At 31.2% G+C, this 23466-nt stretch overlaps 4 protein-coding genes across 4 annotated transcripts; 2 read left to right on the top strand and 2 right to left on the bottom strand.

Moving 5' to 3' along the window:
• The first annotated feature begins 664 nt into the window (after positions 1-664).
• LOC145755570 (E3 ubiquitin-protein ligase TRIM63-like) lies at positions 665-4880 on the top strand. The gene is made up of 10 exons (XM_082571811.1): positions 665-1060; positions 1344-1476; positions 1661-1807; positions 1968-2063; positions 2167-2289; positions 2368-2501; positions 2605-2738; positions 2867-3043; positions 3315-3388; positions 3913-4880. Exons 1-10 carry the CDS (start codon positions 864-866, stop codon positions 4366-4368), a joined length of 1671 nt encoding a protein of 556 aa, XP_082427937.1. The 5' UTR covers positions 665-863; the 3' UTR covers positions 4369-4880.
• LOC145755360 (sodium-coupled monocarboxylate transporter 2-like) lies at positions 4488-7860 on the bottom strand. The gene is made up of 12 exons (XM_082571584.1): positions 7647-7860; positions 7335-7474; positions 7154-7271; positions 6853-7075; positions 6464-6604; positions 6054-6272; positions 5713-5815; positions 5452-5613; positions 5146-5311; positions 4944-5072; positions 4652-4857; positions 4488-4499 (listed from the first exon to the last, which is right to left on the bottom strand). Exons 1-12 carry the CDS (start codon positions 7858-7860, stop codon positions 4488-4490), a joined length of 1833 nt encoding a protein of 610 aa, XP_082427710.1.
• Positions 7861-8557: 697 nt separating this feature from the next.
• Positions 8558-12062, bottom strand: LOC145755359 (sodium-coupled monocarboxylate transporter 2-like). Its single transcript, XM_082571583.1, has 11 exons — positions 11849-12062; positions 11642-11781; positions 11464-11581; positions 11167-11389; positions 10785-10925; positions 10294-10512; positions 9943-10045; positions 9662-9823; positions 9396-9561; positions 9199-9330; positions 8558-8811 (listed from the first exon to the last, which is right to left on the bottom strand). Exons 1-11 carry the CDS (start codon positions 12060-12062, stop codon positions 8558-8560), a joined length of 1872 nt encoding a protein of 623 aa, XP_082427709.1.
• Positions 12063-13114: 1052 nt separating this feature from the next.
• LOC145755357 (condensin-2 complex subunit D3-L-like) lies at positions 13115-23399 on the top strand. The gene is made up of 32 exons (XM_082571582.1): positions 13115-13163; positions 13554-13690; positions 13952-14114; positions 14276-14400; positions 14490-14663; positions 14780-14838; positions 14934-15216; positions 15674-15799; positions 15984-16115; positions 16188-16285; positions 16405-16532; positions 16732-16940; positions 17200-17298; positions 17536-17642; positions 17710-17813; positions 17966-18084; positions 18201-18270; positions 18390-18505; positions 18859-19087; positions 19171-19309; positions 19500-19592; positions 19681-19768; positions 19962-20179; positions 20378-20511; positions 20746-20828; positions 21145-21267; positions 21426-21536; positions 22002-22118; positions 22321-22498; positions 22581-22659; positions 22844-22905; positions 23278-23399. Exons 1-32 carry the CDS (start codon positions 13115-13117, stop codon positions 23397-23399), a joined length of 4074 nt encoding a protein of 1357 aa, XP_082427708.1.
• The last annotated feature ends 67 nt before the right edge of the window (positions 23400-23466 follow it).

Raw genomic sequence — 23466 nt, 5'->3', positions numbered from 1 at the left:
GTAAAGTTTGTTTAAAAATGCATTTAAAACTTTTTTAAGTATTTTCTTCTTCTACATAATTTACGTAGTTTTACTAAAAAGAATATTATTTTTAAACTGTTTTAAACAACATTATACAAAATCTCATTCGTAATAGAATAATTACTAAAGTTTAAAATTCTTCTATTTAAAGAAATTCGGTTTACGTGGTATATATGTTAAAGAACATAGATGGATATAGATTTATAGGGTAAGGGGATAAGTCCACGTTTAAAGGTTGATTAGTAACCATGACAAGCGTCATGGCCCTAAATTAATTGGACAGACTAATGTTGTTGTTTTTGTATATCCGCCACTTGGGAATTTAAAGTCTAGCGTTGTATTCAACTACCCAACTTAAAGAATGACAACACAACCCTTTAGCTACAACTTTAAAAAAAATTAGCTACGTTTGACTTATAAATTTGTTTGCTTCGCTGGTAATGGGTTAATGTCAGAGTTATATTAAGACGGTTAGAGACGCATGCTTAGTGTCAGTAGGCCACGTGACTGATAATTCCGTCTGCGTCATTTGAAAACAAGAACAACTGCGATTGGAAGAGGTGGCGATGACGTCACAAAAGCTGCATTTTTTCATTGAGGTCACAATTAACCTTGTTAATGTAAAAGTCGCAGTTATCTTCGAATGACTATAGCTAAGATTTATTTGTACAAACTATTTGCTTAAGTTTTATTAAACTGAAGAGCGCCAGTTCAAATATTAAGGAAATAAAAAGTTAGCGCGTAAATGTATATTATTGTGTACTAAAGATAAAGTTACTGTATTCCACTAAAACGTTATAAAAGTTGTTCAATTTGTTGTTCAAAAGTTAAAAGAAAACAGCATGGACGCATTACGACTTATGAGTAGTGGTGGACGAAGTGACGAAGAAATTGAAAGACTTCTTTCTTGCCCAATCTGTTTAGAAGTTTACTCTAAACCTGTAGTTATATTGCCATGCCAACATAACTTGTGCCGAAAATGTGCGAACGACGTTTTTCAAAATCGGGGAACGCCGATGGGTTCCGGTGGTAGATTTAGGTTTGTAACAGTTTTTAACAGTGTTAAGTATAAGTGGTACATTAACTAGAGAGATATACTTTATAATTGTTTTAAAATTGCTGTTTTTGTTTGGGGATAAATATTAAATAATTAAATACATTTTTTTATATTATTTTTGGCTACACCCTCATTTAACACGTGGTATTTTTCAAAAAAATTGCACTGACAGGCTAATTATAAACTGATTTGCTTGAAAAGCCAAAAAATTACGGTAAATTTTGTCCAAGTAGAGTTTTAAAAAACAGGAAAATTTCGATTTTAGGTGCCCAACTTGCCGATATGAAGTGGTTTTGGACAGACATGGTGTATACGGATTACAGCGTAATTTATTGGTGGAAAATATTATCGATATGTATCAAACCGAGAGCAGAAAACCCAACTTTAAAAAACCTGATGTAAGTATTTGTTTGTGTTTTATCTCCAATATTTAACAAATGATATAATTGTTTGTTTTTTATTGACAATTAAAATAAAAAACGGATTGAATGAAGTACTATAAAATTTAGTTATTGTATTTTTAGTACTTGGGTTTGTAGACTACGTTTTTAAAATCACTTTTTTATGTGTTTTTTATTTTAGACAGTTATGTGTGAAGAACATGAAGAGGAAAAGGTGAATATATATTGCATGACTTGCCAGAAACCCACTTGCTCGCTTTGCAAAGTTTTTGGGCAACATCAAACCTGCCAGGTTTCACCCATGGAAAAGGTCTATAAAGACCATAAGGTAACTTTAATAACGTTTTTAAATTACTTACATACAAAGGGAGTTTGCACATACAAAAGGTATTTAGTACTACAAAATTCATAAAATTTACATAGTATGGTATGTAGAATCTTAATCTTTTATAATTAAGTTGAGTTTGAGTAAATTTGTTCTTTTTCAGGAAGAAATATCTACTTCTATAGCAATGCTTGTGGGTGGTAATGACAGACTTCAAGCAATTATCAACCAAACTGAGGAACTTGGCAAGTTAACAGAGGTATTACACATATAAATACATAACCTTATTGCAAACTCTCTACTGGCATTACAAAGAATATATATATAGATAAGGAATTTACATATTTTTTATTGATCTCAAGGCAAATGGAAGGCAAGTTAAGTCGGACTTGTGTTCTTCATTTGATCGCTTGTATGCCTTGTTGGAGGACAGAAAGAATACAATGATGGGAAAAATCACTTCAGATATGGAAGAAAGAAATGAAGTATGATTTGATGCTTTTTAATTAACCTTTTGAACTTTTTATCATACTCTTAGCTTATTTAAAATCATATGTTATCAGGTTATCAAAGACATGTTGAAAGCTTATGGAAAACAGTTGGAAGGGGCAAGCAAATTAATGGAGGGAGCTTTAGGATTGATGGAAGAAAGAAGTATTCCCCAATTCCTAACTCTGTCAAGGGAAATTATCACAAAGTAAAATATTTTTAATAAATTACATTCAACATATTTAGTGTCGTATTAGTATTGGTTAAATGTTATATCTGGAACTTAATTTGTTGGTTATTATTTTTAACAGGGTAACTGATGCATCACGGGAGTCTGAAGTTCGTAAACCTCCATTTAACATTCAGAATTTGGATGAATTTAATGTAGATTTCAGTAACCAAGAGACAAACTTGTCTCAACTTGATTTTTGTGGGTCAACTGAAGGTAAAAGAGGCTTTAATTTTTTTTAAATAAATTAATCTAATTTTATTGTTTAAAGATATTAGTACATGTTAATGAAAATGTAAGTTTATTAGATTTTGTAGAAACAACCTTATCCGTTTTTATTATAGATGATCAAAGTGAAAATGAACCAACCACCAGTCAATCCAACAATGAAGCTCACCTTTCTTCAAACGAAGATGAAACCGATTCATCTGACGACGATGAGGACAATGATGACGTCACACTTGCGTCTACGTCGGCCGTGACGTCACAGATTGACGCACTCAACGTAACGACTTCAAACGGTAGGTTTATACACCAGGGATTGGTTTAATTGTTTGAAGTTTTTAAAAAGGTCAATTTTATTTATTTTAAAATTACTTGTTGTGTTTTTGCATTGCAAGGCATAATTGGTTGCATTATTATTGATAGCTAGATAATAAAATGCTATTCTATAGGTTTTGGATTAAACGCCGTGTCCTTTAAACTTTTCTATCATTCACATGCTTTTTTATTTTTCTTGTCTTAACTTTTTCTTATTTCTTAATTTCCTATTCTTTTTTAACTTTTAACTAGAAGAATTGCTTGATGATCAGACATCTACCCCTGAAGAAAATGTATCAGAAGATAGCCACAGTTTCAGAAACGAGGTAAAAATTTTATCTAAATTCGAATACTAATTCAAAGTAATTTCATTTTTCTAATGTTTTATTTATTTTTAGTTTGCATAATCGTTTAATGTGCCTTGATTCATGCGAGAGCTTAATACTTCATCATGAATTCATTCAGTTGCTTTATACACTATCAATTGACATTTAATCATGATTTCAACTCAGATGACATTTAATCATGATTTTAACTCCGACCTTGTCGTTCCATATCTTCATCAAGAATCAAATCATTATAGCTTTTAACTTCTATATCTGTTTTCTTTTTGACTAAACTCAGCATCTGCTTGTTATAACTTTTAATGCATTTATATTCTTTGTAAATATATTATAGTCTGACATTAAAAAATTTACGCTTATCATTTTGTCGTGGCTTTTTATTCATCACTTGCTCTAACCTAATCTTTAACTTGGTTTCAAAGTTAAATGGTACTGCACAGAATGGTTGAACGTAGTCTAACCTGGGTTATTTTTAAGCATTTGTCTTATGGTTTTTAACAACACAGGGTATAAAGAAAAGTCGTTGGTATGATATGTATGTCCGTGAACTTCCTAAAACCTTTCTAAATGACAATGACAGTGAACAGATGAACAACTTGCTTAAAAACACGCCTCGTCGTCGGTATAAGGTTCCCATACCAGATTCGGATAGCGAAGAAGAACTCGATAATATCATGACGTCATCTTCAAGTGAGTGTGACGTCATTGAAATGCCGAAGACGCGACGTCATCGATCATTCGCGTCGCTTTCGATGGGAAAACCAAATTCATTCGACGGGGAGTCTCCGTCACCATCTGTTACGTCACAGTCGCCTACGCCATCAAGGCGTGACTCAGTGACGTCACTTTCACGGAGTGGTCTTCCTGACCAATTGGAATCTGACGTCACGCGACGTAGGCCACGTTTATACTGTACACACCGACGTAGAACCTGGTCGCATTTGCTCGATAAAAAGAAATGAGAATTTGTTGAACATTTTATGTATGAGGACGATTGTCATGTTTAGTTTATGATAGAATGTTTTAGAGAGTTTTTTAAAAGATTTAGACTGATTTTTATTTTTTTAAAACTTATTATTGTTTATAAATCTTTCTTTATAAAGGCATCGTAAAAATTTATATTATTCGCATTATTAACGGCTACTTATGTTTTTATTTAAACAAAAATTTTAATTTAACTACAATTTTTTTAATAAAATAAGTTTTATGTTAAAGTTCAATAACTATTTTATTGTTTGCGTTAACTTCAATTTTGTCCAATGAAAGCTTGTTTAAAGCAACTCTGTCATTTCCTTTAATTGTGCTAAGCTTTTCAGCCATGTCTTTTTGTTGGTTGTAATCCACACCACACCAAAGGAAATGTCGAACTTTTTTTGGTAACCAACAAAATATTGGATGATCAAATAGCGCAAGGGTGACACCTGGCGGAAGCTCGCTAGCCTTCTGAATACCTGGAAATGTTTTGTTATATTATATCACGATACCTGAAATCTTACGCAGAAACTTGTAAGCAATCAAACATTATAAATCTACATACCAGTAATGCATGTCACAATATTGCCAACTAATATTGCTACAACAAAGCCAAAAACGCCCCAATAAAAATATGACATGGAATACATTTCAGCTATTGAAGGGCGCTCAACAAATGAGGTTGTGGTAGTCTCTGTGTAATATTACTCAATAAAACAAAGAAAATATTAAAAATATGTAAGGACTTAGTTAATATTAAAATTTACCTGCTAGCGTGGTTGCAAATACCGAATTATTCTGTTGTGGAAAAACACAATCTTCAGTGCTTAAAGGAAGTTTCCTTAAGTATTCATTAGGGGCACGATACACTGTGCTACCTACATAACACCAAACTGCTACCCCCAATCCACTAACAACACCACATACCGCCCCCTGAAAGAGTTTAAAAAGCATCAGTTTAAGCACGTGTTAGCTCTGTAAATGTACTTGTACCAATTTTAGGTGTTTATATTAAACTGTATTGGACTATCTTTCTGTATTCCTTTTGTACTGGTAATGAAAAATGAACTTACCCATGAATTTATCCAGGGCATTCCGAACCCCATTGTAAACAAAGCAATCATGGGTCCAGCAACAATGCCGTTGATGCTTGAAGATGCTTCTAATATACCGCCCAAGTTTGATGCAACTATTGACATTCCCAAACAAATAACTCCAAAAAGAACAACAAGAATCTGTTATACAAATTTAAGTATTTAATTTGTGAATATTGATATATGGGAGTTATCTAAGGATTGGTCAACTTGGAAAAATTTTACTATATGTTGATGTACCTTGGAGACCCAAAGTTCGGCTCTTGGTGATAATTTCTTCACTGGTTTAATGTAATCTTCCAAAGTTACGGCAGCCATTGCGTTAATACCAGAAGAAACTGTGCTATTTAGATAAGGTGGAAAATCAACAAAATAACCATAAAGTTACTGTTTTTGGGTAAATCAAATTTACAAGACTTGTAATTGTAAAAATTAGTTTTTAAAAATCTGAGAATTTTAACAAAATAACATTTAATTTATTGTTTGTTTTTAGTATTTGTATGATGGTATCATTTTCAAGTACGTTGGTAACACAGAAACAACTATAATACAACTTCCTCTTTGAAAGAGTAAACATTCACCTCAAAGTTCCACTAAACGCACTACAAACATATACACCAGGTAGACCTGGGGTTTGATACAATAATTCCATCACAAAATATGGTGCAAGTTGGTCAGTTGCTGATACCCAACCAGCTGTATATGGATCACAATTGGCGTAATATGCAAACATTGTTAGACCTGCTATTTCAGCCAACATTGCGATAATTGTAACACCAACTGCATTAAGATATACAGACCTGAAGTAAAAAAATTTAAAGTTAATTTTGTTTAAATTTGCATTTTCAGCCTTACAAAGTAAAATGGAATCGTGGAATGACAGATTCTATTTTATTAAAATAAATTAACTTTACAGTTCTTATATGTTTAAATGATTTGACATTTTCTTATATTTTATGAATTCATATTTAATTTTTTTGGTATTACTTACACTCTTGCGTGATTAAGTGATTTGCAGCAAAGATATCTCTGAACTACAGTCTGTGTAGTGCAATAAATTCCACTCCACATGAAAGTGCCACCAATAAGAAGAGACCAAAACGAATGTCGTATTCTTGGGTCACTCTCAAAACTTTGAAGCAGTTAACAAAAGTTAAGTTATTTTTATTGTAAGAACGTAAACATTTAACGGAAATTTGCATGCACAATCCAATTACATTAATTTTATAACAAAAGGTCCTAGATTCGATCATCACTGTTTGTTATGCGTTACATAATATGCTAAAAGCGTGGACTAATTAAAACATCACTAATCAGACATTATTGCTGATTATAACTTAAACAAGAAAATCTTTAAGTGACTTGAGCTGTTACACTTACTGTACGAAGTCTATTCTCCCCCTTGTTTCAGCGATCTCCCATATGTTCTTAAATCCTCCCATTATAATCGAACCTTGTATGATAATAGCAAGAAACCCGATGGTCATAACACAACACTGAAACACATCGGTCCATATAACAGCTTTTAGGCCACCGAGGGCGGTGTAAAATGTGCAAACTACCCCAGTGACAATGATTGATATCCAGATGTTGAGACCCGTAACTATTAAATGAAATTTATGCTATATGTGTAATTTTAAAAGCCAAATTTTATTATATTTTAAAGATTGAGCCTTTTTACCTTTGTTTAGTGCAATAGCTGGGGCGTAAATTACAAGCCCAATGTACATAACTTGATTTAAAATATAAACAGTCGATGCAGTATATCGTGCAACGCGATTGAATCGAAGCTCCAAGTACTAAAAAAATACAACGTTATTTAATTAAAGATGAACTAAAATTATGTTAATAGTTATTTTTACCTCATAAGTGCTGGTTATGTTAAGTTTGTAAAACAGGGGGATATAGATTTCAGAGGCAATAATTGCAACCAGAAAATGTGGGATAATGAGGTAGGTAAACATTGTTCCGTAAACGTAATATTCGGATGGGCTTCCAATTACTGCAAAACATTTTAAATGAGCTTAAGCTGTAAGCTAAAACGCTTTTGAATAAGACTTAGTAGCATTAAGGGCTAGTACAAAGTTTGAATAACAGTCTAAAATTTTTATTTTTGTACTTGTTACATAAAGAGCTTTTAAAATGACTATTATTAACGTTAGCCTTAAGCTTACTTGTTATAGCCGACAAAAACCCTGAAGTTAAAGAGAAAGCAACTGGAATTGCATTCATCTGCCTTCCACCCATTAAATAATCATCCGTTGTTGCTTTGCTCATCTCTGCTTTTACGGCGAAGAAGACTCCGATAAGAGCAGATATAAGAAACAAGCACGAAAATACAACATAATCCCATACTCCAAACGTTCTCTTTACTTCCTCTATAGGCATGGTTAGGACTTTGCAAATTCCTTTTTAAGGGGCCTTTTAACTTTTAGCTTTAATAAGATTTGTCTATTGCAAATTAAACATTGAAGAAGTTGGGTAAACGAATTTTACTAAATTCATTAACTTTGCAATACAAATAGTTATGGTAATTGAATTAATTGCAATCACAGTTATGTTAATATATAGGGATAGTAATGTACAACTGTTTCCGACGTTGATAAATTTGGTTGATTTATTGGTAAATTTGCAAAATAAATTCTTCTCTTAATGTTTAGACAGTAATAAAAATGTTTTGCGTAGTTTTACCAAAAAAAAATATTATTACGCCAAAAGCGCATATTCATATAAAACTATAAAAACTTGTAGTTTGTTTCTGTTTATTTCAAGCAGGGTCACTAAACCAGGGGTTCTAAGGATTTTAAACCTTTATTAAACATTCAAAAAAATGTAAATAAATTTTGATGTAGATTTCAGTAACCAGGAAACCAACTTACCTTAATTTTGTGGTCCAACTTAAGGTTAAAGGCCTAAACATATCTTAAATAAAGCAAACTAGTTTTAATATTCTTTGATAAATTATAGACCCATGTTAAAGAGGATTTAGAATTGATATTTATTGTACGTTTTTATTTAAACATAATTATTTATTATACTAGATATTTTACAGGCTTGTATTATTTACAATAAAATAATTTTTATGTTAAAGTTGTGTATTCATTTCTTTGTTCTCATTCGGGTTAACTTTTACTTCATCTTCTGAAAACTTAAAAGAAGCATTTTCAACCCCGCCCTTTTTTTTAAATGTGTCAAACTTTTCAACTATGTCTTCCTGTTTGTCGTAATCCACACCACACCAAAGAACATGTCGAACTTTTTTAGGTAACCAACAGAATATTGGATGATCAAATAGCGCAAGAGTGACACCTGGCGGAAGTTCGCTAGCCTTCTGAATACCTAAAAACGCCATCATTATTTTTTTTTGTATATATATCTTTATCTTCGATGTGGGAAAGTCAAATGCGCGACTTAAACATAGAGTAACATCAGTTACTCCGACCCAGTCTCGAGTTGCCTGTGGCAGTTTGGGATATTATATAGATTATAGTTGCCCGGTAATTATTTCGCTGATTAAGTGCTGACTCAGTAGGAGTTCATACCGTTTATAGCGCCTTACTCAAGGGCGCTACAGCATGAGAGCAGTGGGGATTAAACCCACGACTTCATGTGTGGTGTAGCAAGTGTTCTTACCATTACACCATGCTGCCGGTAAACTATTATACAACGTCGTAAAGCATCACACAGCACAATGTAAGCAGTCAATTGTATTCAAAATCTACATACCAGTAATAAATGTAACGATATTGCCGATAACAAGGGCCACAATGAAACCGAAAACTCCATAATAAAGATAAGACATCGAATACATTTCAGCTATTGGTGGGCGCTCTACAAATGGGGTTGTAGTGGTCCCTGCTAAAATAAACGATATATCAAAGTAACAATTGGGCTAACGTAGTACATTAAATATTTAAATTTACCTGCTAGTGTTGTTGTGAGAATTGAATTATTTTGTTGTGGAAAAACACAGTCTTCAGTGCTCAAAGGTAGTCTTCTCAAATACTCATTAGGGGGGCGATACACGGTACTACCAACGTAACACCAAACTGCTACCCCCAATCCACTAAGAACACCACTTACTGCTCCCTGAAAGAGTTAAAAGCATCAGTTTAAGCGCGTTATTTTGCCATTAGTTGCAGCACGTTAAAGCTCTGTAAATTTACTTGTACCAAAAAAATGAGCTTACCCATGAATTTATCCAGGGCATTCCGAACCCCATCGTAAACAAGGCAATCATAGGGCCAGATACTATACCGTTAATGCTTAAAGCTGCCTCTAATATACCGCCCAAATTTGAAGCAACTATTGACATACCCAGACAAATGACTCCAAAAACGACAACAAGAATCTGTTATATACAAATTTCAACTGATTAATAAGTGTTTGATATGTAAATATTAAAGCACGTAAATGTTAGTTTTCTAGTGATAATGTCAACTTTGTGGCAGTTTTGGTGTGTTATTGTACCTTGGAGACCCAAAGTTCGGCTCTTGGTGATAATTTCTTTACAGGTTTAATGTAATCTTCCAAAGTTACAGCAGCCATTGCATTAATACCAGAAGAGACTGTGCTATTACGTTAGGAGAAAAAATGGATTATTTATAAAATAACTTTTCGTGATTATGTTAAATTTACAGGACTTGCAAGTGTAAAAAAGTAATTCCTGTGTTAATAAAAATAAGCAATCAAGCACAATATTAAAAAAAAATGTTTTATTTGTTTTTTTAGTTATTGATTGATTTTATCATTTTCAAGGACGTTTTAATAATATAACAACGATTAGTCAACTTCCCCCTAAACCACAAGGTAAATATTCACCTCAAAGTTCCACTGAACGCACTGCAAACATATACACCAGGAAGACCTGGGGTTTGATATAATAATTCCATCACAAAATATGGTGCAAGTTGGTCAGTTGCTGATACCCATCCAGCTGTATATGGATCACAATTGGCGTAATATGCAAACATTGTTAGACCTGCTAGCCCAGCCAACGTACCGATAATTGTAACACCAACTGCATTAAGATATACAGACCTGGGGGAAAAAGATTTCAAGTTTACTTTTTGCATTGTTTGAAGTCGTATTTTTGGATTAATAAAATAATATAAAATCGTGAAATGACTTTACAGTTTCTATTATGTTGAATTGACTTTACGTTTTTTTTTATTTTACTAGGCCTTTCAATTTCTATTATTTTATATGGTTTTACAGTCCCTTTATTTTGTATGGCCTTTAAATTTCTTTGCATGATTTAACAGTTTTCTTTCATTTTTAAATGACTTTACAATTTCTTTGTTTTTACTTACACTCTTGCGTGATTAAGTGATTTGCAGCATAAATATCGTTGAACTACAGTCTGTGTAGTGCAATATATTCCACCCCACAAGAAAGTGCCTCCAATGGTAATAGACCAAAACGTATGTCGTATTCTTGGGTCACTTTCAAAACTAAAAATCAGTTTACATTAAGTTACTTTTGTTATAAAAAACATTAAAATTTAAAAGGGGGTCTTCGCCTGTACTATACAGTTGCATCATTTATCAAGGGCCGTTAGTTTGATTACTACTGTTGGTTTGGCGGTACATGCTTTAAGTGTAAATTAAACAATACGCCTGTAGTCGTTCTTTTTTCCAATATTACTGGAAACAAGAGAGTCTTCAAGTTACTTAAACTAAAAAAACAACTCACTGTACGAAGTCTATTCTCCCCCTTGACTCGGCAATCTCCCATATGTTCTTAAATCCTCCCATTGTAATCGAACCTTGTATGATAATAGCAAGAAACCCGATGGTCATAACACAACACTGAAACACATCGGTCCATATAACAGCTTTGAGGCCACCAAGAGCGGTATAGAATGTGCAAACTACCCCAGTGACAATGATCGATATCCAGATGTTGAGACCCGTAACTATTAAAGTAAAATTGGGCTCCAGGTAAAGTTTAACAGCGTATTGTTAATATATTTTCATTTAAAGCCTTTACCTTCGTTTAGTGCGATAGCCGGGGCATAAATTACGATCCCAATGTACATAACTTGATTTAAAATATAAACAGTCGATGCAGTATACCGAGCAACGCGATTGAATCGAAGCTCCAAGTACTAAAAAAATACAACGTTATTTAATTACAGATACAGTTATTCAAATACAATTTATTTCACCTCGTAAGTGCTGGTTATGTTAAGTTTGTAAAATAGAGGGATGTAGATCTCGGAGGCAACGATTGCAACCACGAAATAAGGAATAATAAAATAGGCAAACATTGTTCCGTAAACGTAATATTCAGAAGGTGTCCCCAATACTGCAATCAATGTAAAAAAAATTAAGCTGTTAGTTTTGCAGGCTTATTTTTTGTATTGTAGACTTACTTGTTATTGCTGACAAAAACCCTGAAGTTAAAGAGAAAGCAACTGGAATTGCATGCATTTGCCTTCCACCCATTAAATAATCATCCGTTGTTGCTTTGCTCATCTTTGCTTTAACGGCGAAGAAGACCCCGATAAGAGCAGATATAAGAAACAAGCACGAAAATACGACATAATCCCATGCTCCGAAAGTCCTGTTTACTTCTTCTATAGGCATGTTTGAAACTTCGCAGATTACTTTTTAAAGAGCTTGTAACTTTTAAAACTTCAAATTGTAACTAAAAATATGTTAAGTTAAAATTATATTTAAGATTTGTTCTATTTAGTTTTCTTTTCTTCTGCAAAGAGCTAGTCCTAACTTGTCATTAATAACAATTAGTTAGCACACATAAGAATGTTTAAGTTTCATTATTATAACATATGCCAACGTTGTCTAATACAAATCAAATATGGAAAAAGGTCGTTAAACGAGAATTGCTAATTTTTTCTGATAGTTTGCAAAGCATGCAAAACAAATATTTATTGTAATAGGTTTGTTGCAACCCTAGTTATGTAAACGAAAAGGGGGATAGTAGTGCAAAAACATTTTACGACACTGATAAGTTTACATTATAGATATAACTACCGAATGAGTGAACTTTAATGCCTTCAATAATGTTTGCATTATTTGCATTTCGTTAAATTTTCTAAATTTTTATACTTGTCTTTTTTTTAATTTTTGACGCCAATGCGTTTAGCTTAAAATTATCAACAGTAATTTTAATAAAAAAACAACTAAATAATAATGTTTATTTGCTTAAAACTACATCTTTGATGGAAAAAATATTTATGATATTTATTGTCGATTTATATTAAAAAATAAAATGGAAACACTGCTTGGCGGGAAAATAATCAACAAATGTCGTCCATTAATTAGATCGCAACAACGAAAAAAGCTTAGGAGTATATAAGTTAAATGAAATAAACGGTTACAGTATTACTTGTTAACACGAAATGCCATGTTATTTATATCCATTTTATTTAATTCGCAAGTATTTTGCGATCAAGTTACATTTTACATGCCATAACGCCAAAAGTCACACGTAAATAAAAATTAAAATAAAGTAAAAAATAAAATCGTCATAAAAATTCAAAATCAAGTACACAGACAACAAAATTTTTATTTTTCCCAAATAATTGTTACATTTACACTTTACAATTTGTATTTTAAACTGGTTTCAGATTTTTTTTTATTGAATTATTAATAACTATTATTTATTAAATTTAATTATGAAATTGGATGCAATTGATGATTTACAATTTCTGTCGATTCCACAAGGTTATTTATTTAATTATTTAAATTTATATCTGGGAAAGTCGAATGCGCAATTTAAACATAAAGTAACATCAGTTACCCCGACCCAGTCTCGAATTGCCTGTGGCAGGTTGGGATATTATAGAGACTATAATTGCCCGATAATTATACTGCTGATTAAATGCTGGCTCAGCAGGAGATGTATCGGTTATAGCGCCTTACTCAAGGGCGCTACAGCATAAAATCAGTGGGGATTGAACCCACGACCTCAAGTGTGGTGTAGCAAATGTTCTTACCACTACACCACTCTGCCGTTTTTTTTTATATATTGTATAATTTTGTTAATTATTCTGCTTAAGTCAAGATATTTTAAGGGTTTATTATTTTATTTAAAAAAAAAATTTATTTACTTAGACTTGGTGGAGTCAACTTGTGCGTCTGAATTCACTGAAGATCCAGAATTTTCGATTGACTTTCTGGAGTCGACTAATGCTGCATTGAGTGATGTTATTGATGAAATAAAAAAGTACCGAGAACGAGATTGTGAGCAAGTAAGAATGATTAAATAAATTATAAAAATGGAACAACAAAAAACATTATCTAACCTAAATCTTAAGTTGCTTTATGTTTGGCATTTTTTGTATTTATTTATCCTCTATGTAAGATGGTTTATCCTTAACATAGTGTAACCTATTTGACCCAAAGATGAGTTGACTTTGGCAGTTTAGGATATCATTACTTAAATTGTGTTATTTTTGATTAAATACATAAGTAATCTGTGTATAACTATTTTTTTTTGCTATTTTACTTAGAATTGCTGGGGGATTTTAAGAGAGAAGAAAATAAGTGAAAAAAGAGTTCAAGTTTGGTTGTTTTACATTTTTCTCGAAGGTTCGAAAAGTACTTCAAGTTTTGAACAACAACATCGAGCTCTACTCGCTGCTAGATTTCACTTTATTTTACTCAAAGAGCCAGGTACAATTTGAGTTTATTAAAATAGGTATATTGTGTTATATAACTAAGTTTTGCTATCTTAAGTTGAATAATGATTTTGCAGCTTACCTCAATGATTTTTAATAAAGATATGTGGAATAGCTGGTTTAAAATTTAAAGGCTAATTTTTGTTGTTTTTTTAGGTAGCAGCGGATGCCAGTTTTTTCATTCAATTATTTATGAAAAGTCGATGAATATTTTAAAGATAGTTGCTGATCATAACATAAGCATCAAGCAAAAAAAATCCAACAAAAAAGGATTGACTCAGGTAATTAAATAATATTTGTTGTCGAAAGTTTATTTGTTTAGCAAAAAATTGACCAAATTTATAATTAAAAAAAATGAATTTGGTTACAGTCAAGTCAGTTTGATGAAGAAGATATAAATGATGATGATGATGTCACAGAATTGTTGACCAATCAGGTTGTTCTATTGTTGGGTGAACTTACTGAAGCAGTTCGAGATTTTTGTTTTCTTTTAAAGATTTTTTCACTAAAGGATCAGCCAGACTCAATTAAACAATCAATATTGGTGAGTTTTATTAATTTTTGTTTAAAGTGAATTACACGTATTTAAAAGGGGTTTTTGCATTACTTTTAATTAGATATTGTTGTATTTTTCTAACTTAACTAATTTTTTATTTTTAGGATTTGGTTCATGTTGTAAAATGCTTTGGTGAAATTAACACTTCATTTCACTTAAACAGGTTGGTATACTGTATTTAAAGATTGGGTGCAATCTTTAAAATAAAATAGATTTTTGGTCTGTGTATAAAAATGTATATATATAATTATTTTTCAGGAACATTGAAAACTATGTTACTGCTGAGCAGTTAACCTACAGAGCCTTACGTTTATTCATAAACAAAAAACATGGAAACATAAAAAAACTTTCTGAGCTCTTATTTCGGTTGCTAATGACAACCATAACAATGAAGCATGCTTCAGCGAGCACGACAACAATACCAAAAACTTATTATCGAAGGTCAGAAGCAGCAATGAAAATTGTTGAAAGTGTGGTTGAAGAATATGGAAATGAAGTAAATTTACCATGCAGAAATTTGTTGCAGAATATAGTGGCACAGGTAGGCTTAGGTTGATATATTTTTGAATATAACTTAACTAAAAAATTATCTCTCTTTTCTAAATTCTACTTTGTCTATTGTTTAAAAAAATGCGTTTTCACAAGCAAGTGTTATAAGTTCACCGGCAGCATGGTGTAGTGGTAAGAACACTTGCTACACCACTCATGAAGTTGTGGGTTCAATCCCCACTGCTCTCATGCTGCAGCGCCCTTGAGTAAGGCGCTATAAACGGTATAAACTCCTGCTGAGCCAGCACCTCAGCAGCATAATTATCGGGCAATAGGCAACTCGAAACTGGGTCGGTGTAACTGATGTTACTCTATATTTAAGTTGCGCATTCGAATTTCCCACATCGAGGATAAATATATATACATAAAAAAAGTTAATTTGTCATAAATTAAGTTAATTTAGTAATGTCTAATTGCAAAGTTTTTAACAAAGAAATTATTTTTTTTAGTGTCCAGATCGCATGGAATTCAAACAACATGTTGGAGTTGTTGTCAGCCAATTTCTTTACAAAATGTCGGATCAGTTTCATGCCAATTATGTTAACTGGCTTCGTGTTTTGTCCTACCAAACTCGGGTAAAAACTTAACTTTTGTTAAGGTTGTATTTTTTACAAACCTTATTAAACTTAAGTTTTAAAAAACTAACTAAAAAGTATAAATATTATATTTAATTAAGAACCAAGCAAATAAAGTCTATAGTGCTTTTAGGTTTTTCATTTTAACTTTCTTCAGTTATCTAATTCTGTTTAATTTATTTAGGGATCATATAGAGTTGGGGCTTTAGCTGTTATGGGTCACCTTCTGGGTGAAAAAGAAAGAGAAGTTGTGGAAGGTAATTCTGAACTCGATAATGATCAGAAAAAGTGGCTCACTCATAAATTTTTGCTTGAGGTAAGCTGCATTTTGAACCAGTTAGTTAACCAGGCTTTTAAATTTATTTAAAATATATATTTTTTGTTTTAGAATGTAAATGATTGTTTAAATGATGCTGCTCCTAAAGTAAGAGCAAAAGCACTGAGTGTTTTGTCTGAATATATTGGACCCAACTTCAGTAACCAAAGGTACCAAAAACTTTCCTATTATAGTGTATTTGATATTAATAATTTACATAAAGAGTGTTCAAATCCTAGGTTTTTTGCATTATTGTTTTTGTTGTTTATATTTTTTAAACTTTTTTTAGAGCTGATCTTCAACCAACTTTGCGAATCAACTTGGACCAAGTTGAAATTATTAGACCATTAGGAAATATACCAAACAATCCTAACCATTTTCCATCAATGCAATTGCCTAACTCTGATGCTAATTATGGTAAATTTATAATTTACTTTGTTGTACTTTATATTGTTATAGCATAGGTGATTATTGAAAAAGAAAGAATTTATGTTTAGTAAAATGCATATAATAATCCAATAGGCAACATAAAGCCAAAGCTTTTAAAGGGTTGGCCAAGAAAAATTGCCTTTTTTAAAACATAAATAATTACATTTTTTTAATGTTTTTTCTACAGGTAACACTTTGTTTACTAAGCTTAGCGAAAGATGCAAAGAAAATAAACTGAATGTACGAAAAATAGCTTTACAAACCATGGAGAATGCTGTTTTAAATGGTTTTATCTCTCCAACGATATCTTGTTTAAATATTTTTAAAGAAAGATGCAGGGACCCACTGCTAAGTGTTAGAAAACTTGCTTTACAAAGTGTAACAAGTATTTTAACTGTAAGTTCAAGTTGGTATATTTCAAAGTTGGAATGTTTTTTATTATGATGTAGTGTTTAAATGCTCACATAAGACTCTAAGTTTGGTACCCAGTGCTTACTTGTTTAAGTGTTTTTGAAAAAAGTGGTATTATTACTAAATCCCGATTTTAAAAATTTATTTTTTAATGTAGATTTTATGTGAGTTTGTAATAGTCACTTCTATGAGCCGTATAAATTTGTAGATAATTAAGTTTTTACCAGTTGTGTTATTTTTTTAGAAATATCCTGAAAATATTGAGATTCACAAAGTTTGGGTTGAATGTTTGTTTCCTTCAATAAAAGATCCTGAGACCTCCATGCAAGAAAAGGGTGCACAAGTAAGTAACATTCTAGTAATGTCTAAAGCATTTAAAAGTGAGTCATGGGTCCTCTTTATTATGCCTTACTTAAGGGCACTCAGATATGAAAGCAATGGAAATCAAACCATAAGGCTCACGAAGTGAAGTCGAGTGCTTAATCGCTATATTAATGTTTTAGTCTCTAAAAACTATTTTTTAATTTAAAGTTTGTACTTTTTGTATCTTCAAATTACCTTCATGTTTTAATGTTTTTAGTTAATTGAAGAGAAAATATTGCAAGGAATTGTTGGTAAAAAGACTGAAGAGAATCTGGCTTGGAATTTACTGGGAATTCTTACAACTGAAAAAGGGGATAAAATGAGGTAACTATTTTTATGTGTGGTATGTAATTAAAAATGTATTTGTTTAATTCATTTTATTGTTGTTTAGATTATTTCTTGATGAAGTTACAAAGCAGTGGAACTCAGATCGAAAACTAAAAATCAACTTTGTAAAAAAAGTAATTCAAAACTTGGACAAAGAAGACAGAAAAGGTAATACTAAAAGTTGAACAAATTATTGCAGATTTACAATGTTTTCATTTAACAAATTTATACATTTAGTGGTATTAAAATATGGCTTCCTATACTTTGGTTAAAAAATTGTTGGATCTTTGAATTTTATTAAAGATATTATGTTTTTTTAGACCAAGCTTGGATGTTTTTAAGAATGTTGACGTTGCATATTTCGGATCCCAATATTGCCAGAACTATTTTAACAAGCTACCAAGCTCAATCCCAATCCCAAACCTCAATGATAACAAAGGTAAATGAATCTGTAAAATATAACCCCATTTAAAAATTTTTTCATAAATTAGAGTAATATTTTAAAACTTCTGGTTGTAATACTCTTGAAATATATTTGTCCAAATCTCTGTTTAGATTGACATGGTTTGTTGTATTGGGCAAGTAGCAGCATATTTAGAACCTGATACTAAAGAAATTGTGATAAGTAAGTTTCTAAATTGCAATTTCTGTTCACATGTTATATTACAAATGTTAAAAAGTTAATACATTTTTAAACAGGAGGTTTGGTTATATTTCTTAAGTTAATGTTATTTTTATTTTTAGGCAATTTACAAGGAGAAATAGAAGGACATAAATGTGATATTCAATTAATTGGAAAAATATTCGAAGCTGTGGAAAAAATTAAATTAGTGAAAGGGGAAAGTGAAAAGCAAGCAAGGGTAAGCATAACCTGGTGATAGTTATGTACGGGTAAAAACTTGGCTTCACTACATGGGTTTAATCCCCACTGCTTCGATGTTGTAGCCCCTGCAGTCATGTGCTTTAAATGTTATTACCTCCTGCTTCAATATGATTAATAATATGATAAACTGCTAAAATCAACTCGAGACTAGGTCGGAGTAACAAATATTGCTCTAAGTTTAGACTCTGAAGTTGGCCTTCCCACATCAACAGTAACGGAATACAATTTGTATATATTTTATACTTAAAACTATGTTAAATGGAGATTACTTTTTGAACTTACCTTCTAATGGAAATTTTTTTTTTTAAACAAAGTAGTATTATATTACAGGAGCAGTTATCTCCATGGTATATAAACCTACTTATCTCAATAGACCAATCTATGTATGAAACAATTATGTCACCACTTGTACATTGTGATTACGAGTTACTAGTAAACCAGCTCTATGTAGTGGGTGAACTGGCCCAAAGATGCCCCCAAAAAGTACCTAAACGATTACTTTTGTCACTTCAGTCTCTTTTAACAAACCCGAAGGATTCTGAGACGGGGTCAGAAGAAGGTAAAATTAATTTATTTAAACAAACCTTAAAAAAATTGTACTTAACAGTGGGCAGGTTACTATAAAAACTTTTACATTTTTAGATATTTCTGGTCTTCCTCTTTCCCAGTTTCACTCCAGGGAAACCCCCTCGTTTATCAGGGCTCATGCAATATTCAACTTGGGTCGAGTTTGTTTCCATAACGAGATGCTAGCTAAGAAGTGTGTGCCAGCAATGGCAAGGTAAGGGGTGTTGTAAGGCATTATTGTGTTTTGGACATTGGCACTAACTTTTGCTTTGTCTTAATCTAACGGTTCAAACTAGGTTTGAGGCTTGCCCTATGATAAACCATGTAGTTGGCCTTTTTATATCAAGGATAAATAAGTACTAAACATTGAATAATTTCTACTAAGATTTGTTTTATTTAAACAGAGAACTGGAAGTAAGCCCATGTGAAATAGTTAGAAATAACGTCCTCATTGTTTTAACTGATCTGTGTGTGATCCAAACCCAACTGGTGGATTTGTAAGTTGTGTTTTAAAATATAAATTTTTAAAAGTTATTGCTTAGATATAAAATTGCATAGTTTTAAGCATATTACCATTTTTTGCAGACACTTAAACGATATGGCAACTTGCTTAGGGGATCAATCTATTATTGTTCGAAAACAAAGTATAATTCTGCTTAGTAGTCTACTAAGGGTAAGTCAAACTTAAAATATTTATAGGTATGTTTAAAAGACTTAAAACAATAGGGTTTAAAACAATAATAATTAGATACCAACATTTATGTTTAGTCTGTAAGGATGGCATTTTAAAATAAGCTTTGTTAAAAAATATTAATTATATAGTTAAAGTTTCATATTTTCTTAAAAAAAATCAATTTTTGTTACAGAAAGGATATATTAAATGGAAGGGAACCTTGTTGCTTAAATTTCTTCATGCAACTTGTGATGTGAATACTGAAATTAAAGCTCTAGCTCGAAGCGCTTTGCTTAATAACCTGCTGAAAGGACAGGGCATAGCTGGCGGCCATTTTTTCCGAAGTTTTATCTCATGTGTTTTTTATTTTAACTTGTACGAGGGAAGAGATACAATTACTAGAACAAAAAGGTTTGTTTTTGATTGGCCTACAGGCATTTTAATTGTAGTAGCAAGGTTGCAACTTAAAACTAATATATGCCCATAATAAGTTACCCATGCACCACAAATGGCAATTTATTTTATTTTGAAGGTCTACTTATTAAGCTTTCTTATACATTGCCTTAAAAATTAATTTATATATAATTGCAATAATATTTGTTTGTTCAGGGAGAAGAAATTATTTGATATCTCAGGAGATTCAGGGTTTCCGCGAAGAAATGAAATGTACAAGTTTATGCTGGATAACATGGAGGATGAACACAGAATTAATTTGACCCAGAAACTCTGTTCTGATGTTCTAGGTTAGTTGATCTTATAAAAAAAACTTTTTTTTTTTTTACTTAAAAACATTTTAGCTTTAATATTAATAATTAGTTTAGATAACAACTTCAAGTTTTTTCCATCTTGCAATATATTTCATTACTTCAACTACATTTAATATTATTACTAAAATTAATTGAAACTTCTAATTTGTCTTGTGTTCTAAATAACAAAAATTAACCTAAACTTAAACCTGTTATGTTATATTAATATAGATGCTATGGTAGAAGGCCAAATACCTCTGAACAAGAAAACTGAACATATTTTATCCGACTGTTTAGCAGTACTGTGTTGTAAGGTAACAAATTTTCTCTTTTGTATTTATACTCAATTGGGGAAGGTTTACTTCAAGACCTAAACATAAAGTAACATCAGTAAATCGACCCAGTTTTGAATTACCTTTAGCAGTTTAAACTGTTGATTTGTTTTTGGCTCATAAGTTGATGTTGTTTATAGCGCATTACTTTTGAGTGCAACAGCATGAAAGCAGTGGAGATCGAACCCAGGCCCCTTATGTAGTCAAACCAAGTGTTCTAACCATTAAACCCCGCTGTCAAATTATTTTATTCCACTTTTACTAAAAGTTTATGTTTTGTCTTATTTTTTTTATTAAGGAAATTCGGTTGAAATGTTTGAAATCGAAAGATGGTGAAACAGATTTTGAAGAAGAGATGAGCACGCAAATGGAACGACAAAATATTGTCAAGAATAAAATTAAACAAAAAATTATCTCTGGGGTAAATTAAAAAACATTTTCATGATTTTTATTAAACCAAATCATACTACAAATATATATAACTTGTTTTAATAAGTTTAAATTATCTGCAACAATTCGGTATTATCTTATAACAGAAAAAGATATAAATAGTTGTTATTAACATACTTCACTTTTTAGGTTGTTAAACAAAACCTGGTGGAAAATGTGATTCCAATAATAATTGCAGTTAAAACAATGTTGGTTGAACAGAAGAGTCATCTTGTTAGAAATGTGATGCTCTATCTTAAGGTAAATTTTAATAAAATGAGGTAGGTAGTTCGATTACCGCTGATGCCATGTTGTAAAAAGTACTAATTTTTTATAGATAAAACTGACATTAAATTTTGTTTAGAATTTATTTTTTGAATGCTTTTTTTTTCTTTTTTTTTATCTTGGTTTTTCGCACATTGATAAAAGTAAATAATAAATACGATATACAACTAATATTACAACAATGCGACGGGAAAAATGACAAAATCAATTAAAGATTTAAAACAAGCCAAAAGTATTAATGTTTACATAAAGATTTTAAGTATGTTATGGCATGGTCACCAAACCCAAGTTATGGTAGTTTTTTTTATTAATTAAATACTGAATAATTGGGTAGACTTGCAAAATCTTTACAATAATTTTAAACTGATCCAGAAATCTCTATTTTTAAAGATGTTATAATACTTATATTTGCATTGTAAATGTTACTATGTTAATTTGTAGGAGGTCATGCAAGAATACAAAAAGGAAGTCCAAGTTATTTTATCAGAAGACAAACAACTTGCAAGCGAGATTGAATTCGATTTGAAAAGATTTCACAGAATTGAAGAAGAAAAAGAAGTAAGTTGTTTGAATAATTAAGTCTCTTTCCAAAAGAATTTAGTATTAAATTTTTTTTTAAAATGTTATTCATTAATATCATTCAAACTTTTATATTTTTCTGTACTAAGTCATTGTAAATTTTAAAGTATTTTTTATTCTTATGTATTGAAATCCCTTTTTTAATTTTATTGCTTTACTGACCATGTATATATATTTAAAGTTACAGGCACAAGGAAATATCGAAACGCCAATTATAATAAATCTTAACCCTCAAACTAACAGAATTTTAAGTTCTCGTTCTGTCAGAAAATCCATGCCCCACGCTGATTTTGGGAACCAATCTTTAAACTCTCCGCATTTGGATAAAACATTTTCAAATACATCAAGAAGACAAACAAGTAAACTAAAATTTAATTTATGGACTGCATACCTAACCACACCATTAAGTTAAGCTTAAATGTTCCATAATAATTTATTTAGTTGCTGGGGGATTAATTTTAAAAAGAAACAAAGAAAATCCAGGAATACAAGTCGTTACACCAGCCACCATTCGTAGAAGGTAAAAAACTTAATTTTATAAATTATTAATCATTTTTATTATACAATCACCACTTAAAATTTATTTTGCTACAAGAACATATGAAGCTTGGTATTTAACAATTAATGCCCTGTTTTAGTAATTACTTAATATGTAACATATATTTACTGGTTTAAATCATTTTAAATTAATTACTTTTTCATAGAACAAGAATGTCTGTTGCTGGAGTTGCACTTTCTCCATTAAATAGAGCAACCTCTACTCCAAGTAAAAAAACATTTTTGATTTAATATACCAGTATTATATCAAACATTTAGTAAAAAACGACAATTTTTTTACATTTTCATCCTAATGTAAGAAGATTGACTTCATGACATTAACATAGAGTAACACTTGTTACCCCGACCCAGTCTTGAGTTGCCTTTGGCAGTTTGGGATATTAAAAATTATAATTGCCCAATAATTATGCTACTGATTAAGTATTGGGTCAGCAGGAGTTAATAACATTTATAGCGCCTTACTTAAGGGCACTTTAGCATGAGAGCAGTGGGGATCGAACACATGACCTTTGTAGTGAAGCCAAGTGTTCTGACTACTACACCATGCTGTTTATTATAAGCAACTTTTTTATGTGTTTAGCTGCTATGAATCCTAATATTACTTTTGCTGCCAAGGATATTAGTGTAATCTCAAAACCCCCAACAGAAAATAGGAAAAGGCAAACATTTCTGCCAGTTGTATTTCAAACACCCGAGGGATAAAATTATAATAACAACCTTAAAATTGCTTAAATGATTAAATAATATATTTGTGATTATTTTTCAAATT

Source organism: Corella eumyota, chromosome 6 (genome assembly GCF_963082875.1).
Source record: "Corella eumyota chromosome 6, kaCorEumy4.1, whole genome shotgun sequence".
NCBI classification, from domain to species: domain Eukaryota; kingdom Metazoa; phylum Chordata; class Ascidiacea; order Phlebobranchia; family Corellidae; genus Corella; species Corella eumyota.
This window is presented reverse-complemented; position numbering and strand designations above follow the sequence as displayed.

Coding starts and splice junctions, on each gene's coding strand:
- LOC145755357 (XM_082571582.1), top strand. CDS start 13,115: ATGAAATTGGATGCAATTGATGATTTACAATTTCTGTCGATTCCACAA. Junction 14,839..14,933: donor ACTTCATTTCACTTAAACAG/GTTGGTATACTG, acceptor ATTATTTTTCAG/GAACATTGAAAACTATGTTA. Junction 20,180..20,377: donor ACAATTACTAGAACAAAAAG/GTTTGTTTTTGA, acceptor TTGTTTGTTCAG/GGAGAAGAAATTATTTGATA.
- LOC145755359 (XM_082571583.1), bottom strand. CDS start 12,062: ATGCCTATAGAAGAAGTAAACAGGACTTTCGGAGCATGGGATTATGTC. Junction 10,513..10,784: donor TCACTTAATCACGCAAGAGT/GTAAGTAAAAAC, acceptor TTTTTCCCCCAG/GTCTGTATATCTTAATGCAG. Junction 9,331..9,395: donor TCTCACAACAACACTAGCAG/GTAAATTTAAAT, acceptor CGTTTATTTTAG/CAGGGACCACTACAACCCCA.
- LOC145755360 (XM_082571584.1), bottom strand. CDS start 7,860: ATGCCTATAGAGGAAGTAAAGAGAACGTTTGGAGTATGGGATTATGTT. Junction 6,273..6,463: donor TCACTTAATCACGCAAGAGT/GTAAGTAATACC, acceptor TTTTTACTTCAG/GTCTGTATATCTTAATGCAG. Junction 5,312..5,451: donor TGCCCTGGATAAATTCATGG/GTAAGTTCATTT, acceptor AAACTCTTTCAG/GGGGCGGTATGTGGTGTTGT.
- LOC145755570 (XM_082571811.1), top strand. CDS start 864: ATGGACGCATTACGACTTATGAGTAGTGGTGGACGAAGTGACGAAGAA. Junction 1,808..1,967: donor AGGTCTATAAAGACCATAAG/GTAACTTTAATA, acceptor GTTCTTTTTCAG/GAAGAAATATCTACTTCTAT. Junction 3,389..3,912: donor GCCACAGTTTCAGAAACGAG/GTAAAAATTTTA, acceptor TTAACAACACAG/GGTATAAAGAAAAGTCGTTG.